At 38.4% G+C, this 3827-nt stretch overlaps 1 protein-coding gene across 1 annotated transcript; it reads left to right on the top strand.

The window, feature by feature from the left end:
- Window positions 1-657: 657 nt before the first annotated feature.
- LOC104965376 (heparan sulfate glucosamine 3-O-sulfotransferase 2-like) lies at window positions 658-1984 on the top strand. The gene is made up of 2 exons (XM_010794332.1): window positions 658-707; window positions 792-1984. The coding sequence occupies exons 1-2, from the start codon at window positions 658-660 to the stop codon at window positions 1408-1410; spliced, it is 669 nt and encodes a 222-aa protein (XP_010792634.1). The 3' UTR covers window positions 1411-1984.
- Window positions 1985-3827: the final 1843 nt, after the last annotated feature.

Raw genomic sequence — 3827 nt, 5'->3', positions numbered from 1 at the left:
TGCAGAATAGTTTCCCCCCACTTTTTGCCCGGTCTTTAGTAGAAATGTTCGTTGGTAAATGAGCTCTATACAGTGTTGTTTACATTCTGTGATGCGCGAGCTGATGACGTCACGTCAAGACGAGTTAATTTTTTTTCTTCTCAACTTTATGTGGAAAAATAAATAAATGATAAATATGCGGCTTTTTAAAAATCTGCGCCATTTTGCTGATTATGCGGTAAATTCTGCGATCGCAGAATCGCGTTTTTCTGGAGGGTCTAATATAGGTAACTTTAACAGTTACTTTGCAAATGAAAATACAAAGTAACAATGTTCTCCACCTTATTCATCAAACTGCAGATTGTATAACTAGTAACCATTACTTCCACAATACATTTTAATAGTTTGTACATTTGACTGAACATTTTTTTGCTTATAATTTTGCTTTAGTGACATTTGAATCCAGGACTTTTACAAATAAATGTTCATTGTTTTGATGCAGTAATACAGTATACAAGTAATTATACAATTCATTGTGTAAGTTATCTTAATATCTTTGAACCAGATCTATAGTTTGCCTTCTAAACATGAGAGACATACATATCTTGTTTTCAGTATTTTTCCCCACATGATAATACTATGGTTGTTTTTAACTTAGTATTTGCAATATACATAGGGATGAATGACTTATACTTGTCTTTATCAACTGTCATCCCTCCAGCAGAAAAGTAATGTTGAAATGCTCCTGGATAGGAAATAACATCTCCTGCTGACTCATCCATGTGTGTTTTATTCTTTTCTTCTCTCCCAAGGGGATTAATGCCACGAACGCTAGACAGCCAGATCACATTAGAGAAGACACCCAGCTACTTTGTCACCAGAGAGGCTCCGAGACGCATCTGCAGCATGTCCCACGAGACAAAGCTGATTGTTGTGGTGCGTAACCCAGTCACAAGAGCCATCTCCGACTACACACAGACTCTTTCCAAGAAGCCCGACATCCCTACGTTTGAGGAGCTGGCCTTTAAGAACAAAAGTGAGGGTCTCGTCGACTCTTCCTGGAACGCCATTCGGATTGGGATGTACATCCTGCACCTGGAGAACTGGCTGCAGTACTTTCGCCTGTCGCAGATGCACTTTGTGAGCGGGGAGCGGCTGATCACGGATCCGGCGGGGGAAATGGGCCGCGTTCAGGACTTCTTAGGGCTGAAACGAATAATCACGGACAAGCACTTTTACTTTAACCGAACCAAAGGCTTTCCCTGTCTGAAGAAGCCGGAGAGCAGCAGCCAGCCGCGCTGCCTGGGAAAATCCAAGGGCAGGACTCATGTACAGATCGAACGGGAGGTCATAGAGCAGCTGCAGGAGTTTTATAGGCCATTTAATATCAAATTCTTTGAAACCGTGGGGCAAGACTTCAAGTGGGATTGAGGGTTCCATACAGAAACAAGGCTGTGGGATTGAGGGTGCCATACAGAAACAAGGCTGTGGGGTTGAGAGTGCCGTACAGAAACAAGGCTTTTTTTTTAATGGCCTCTGAAAATAAATATAAATGAGGGTATCTTCATACAAATGTTTAAATGAAAGGTTTATTGAGATAATGTATTCATTGACAAAATCAACATAGAAGAATATATCAAGCATAAGAGTGTTAGGTTGGGTCATTATGATAACAAGTGCTATTTCATAAAGAATATAAATATCTATATACAAAAAATATGTTTCTTTCTTCTTTCACAAGGACATTGCTTAAATATCCATTCTGATCAAAATGAACCATCGGCTTTAATGTTAAATTGACTTCCTAACAGGAATTTGCAGCCAAATGTCAAATGATTATTCAAATCTGCCTGTCAATTATTCTGCAGTGAAGTTTATCTCTGTATTGTTGACAAAAGTTCATAGGCAACAATGACACATTTACTGAATAAATGTACTGTAAAAAAAAACGTCTTAAATATTAAAACATATGCTATAACGACGATAAAGGTTTATTAAACTTCAGCTCTTTCTGTGTCAGTATTTTTGTTGTGATCATCGAAATAAAATGCAGAAGTCTAAAATCAAGTACTATTTGAGATATTTTCTTGCTTACACATGGATAGAAGTTAGTAGTAGCGTTTTCTTCTGATTGTGTATACCATGTAACAATAGTGTATGTGGTGATCAGATCTAAGATAACAAGTGCAGCACACACATTTAGATGGTTTTGTTACACACAAATCAAAGCTGATTATTTCCTAACTTGATCAAATACAAAAGTGATCTATATCAAAGCTGTGAAGCCGAGTTAACACAGGACTGTATTACAAACACACTTTATGTGTTGTGACATCCACTCCGTCTCCTGACCACATTTTTTAGAACATATCAGTAGAGACGTTTTTACTGAGCCTCTTGAAAGATAAAATGTTCTTTACCAGCTGCTGATATGCGTGCCACTGATCTCATTAACTTCCAGGATTTCCTCTTTTGATGGATTTGATCGTGCTCTTTCTAAATGTATCTCCATGCTTGGCAGCTAGATTAACCTCCTGAATTTGCACCCCGAAACCAATCAAAGTTGTCATTAATAATTTACACAAGACCTCAACAATTCTCCTCTGAAAAGGGGAGGAAAAGTGCTCCAGTCAGTGCAAAATTAATAGAAATACATTGAATAAATACTAAATAATTATTTGTGAATGTATGCTGGATCTTTTTGACATGATGTTTGGCAGCGAATGCACACTGGAGTTGTTTTTCTACAGACTACAGATGTCTGATTAGCAGAGGCTTAAGAACACTGACGACCTCTGCAATTATTTTAAATGAAGTCTCCAGGTTATACTTCCCGTGTGAAAACAGCTTTAGGTTTAACTTTGAGCTGACCTTCCAACCCTGCTGAAACTGCAAGGGCTGGCATGTTGTTTTTAAGTGCAACAATCAATTAACAAGCCTAATTGGTCAGAGAAGTTGCATTCTCCTTATATCAAGTATATTTGTTTGCAGCAAGAAAATTGAAGATCTTCGCTTTTTTTAAATAGTCTAAATCTGGGCATTATTAACATTTGTAATAACTGTATGCTTCCTATGGTATCCGAAACAGCACCTTTAATTAAGAATCTCAGCACAGCACTAGCTGAAACAGCCAAGTTAAGCTGCTATTGTAATGATGTAACAGTATTCTACGGAGGCCGACAGGTGCAAATGCGTCAAAACCACCCAAAACATTTCCAAACTAAACAGCTCGAGTTCAATTTTTTCAACTCGCGCGTCAAATTCGTGTGACGCGTTCTCACAGTAGCCAATCAGCGGTGATGATCTCAGCCTGTCGTCACTGACGTTGAACCAGAAAACCAAAACATCAGCCGTTAGCTGTTAGCACTCAGAGCTCACAGCTCCTCATATCTGTTCAGAAACTATACAGAAGTTAAAGAAGAACAAACCACAGACTGTCTGTGTCATGGCGAATACAGTCGCTGGTTTATTTATGTCCGTAGGCCGTAGTTGTGAGTGTGGAATGAGCATATACAACGTTAGCTTAGCCTGATCGACCCAATCTCCATTCAGAAAACACGCATTTTAAAAAGTGTTTCGCCTGCCATCTTGTCTGCAGACTTGTCAAAGCATTAATTCATGGTTTTTACTAACCGGTATCAGTATGTAGTTANGGTATTAATATGTTGTTACTTCGGCATCATTTTGAAAAGTGTATTACAATCACGGTCAAATATGTTCATTTTGTTGTAGTTGTAGCTAGGGCTGCACGATTTTGGGAAAAAATCTAATTTTTCTGACAAATATTGCGATTCGATTTGCGATATTTGTTTTTAAGCGACCCGACGGAAGTTTATTGTAAAATGCGG

The sequence above is a fragment of the Notothenia coriiceps genome, unplaced genomic scaffold, assembly GCF_000735185.1.
Source record: "Notothenia coriiceps isolate Sejong01 unplaced genomic scaffold, NC01 NC01_scaffold00037244, whole genome shotgun sequence".
Lineage (NCBI taxonomy): Eukaryota > Metazoa > Chordata > Actinopteri > Perciformes > Nototheniidae > Notothenia > Notothenia coriiceps.
Note: the sequence above shows the minus strand (reverse complement) of the source record. Positions and strands in the feature narration are given on the sequence as shown.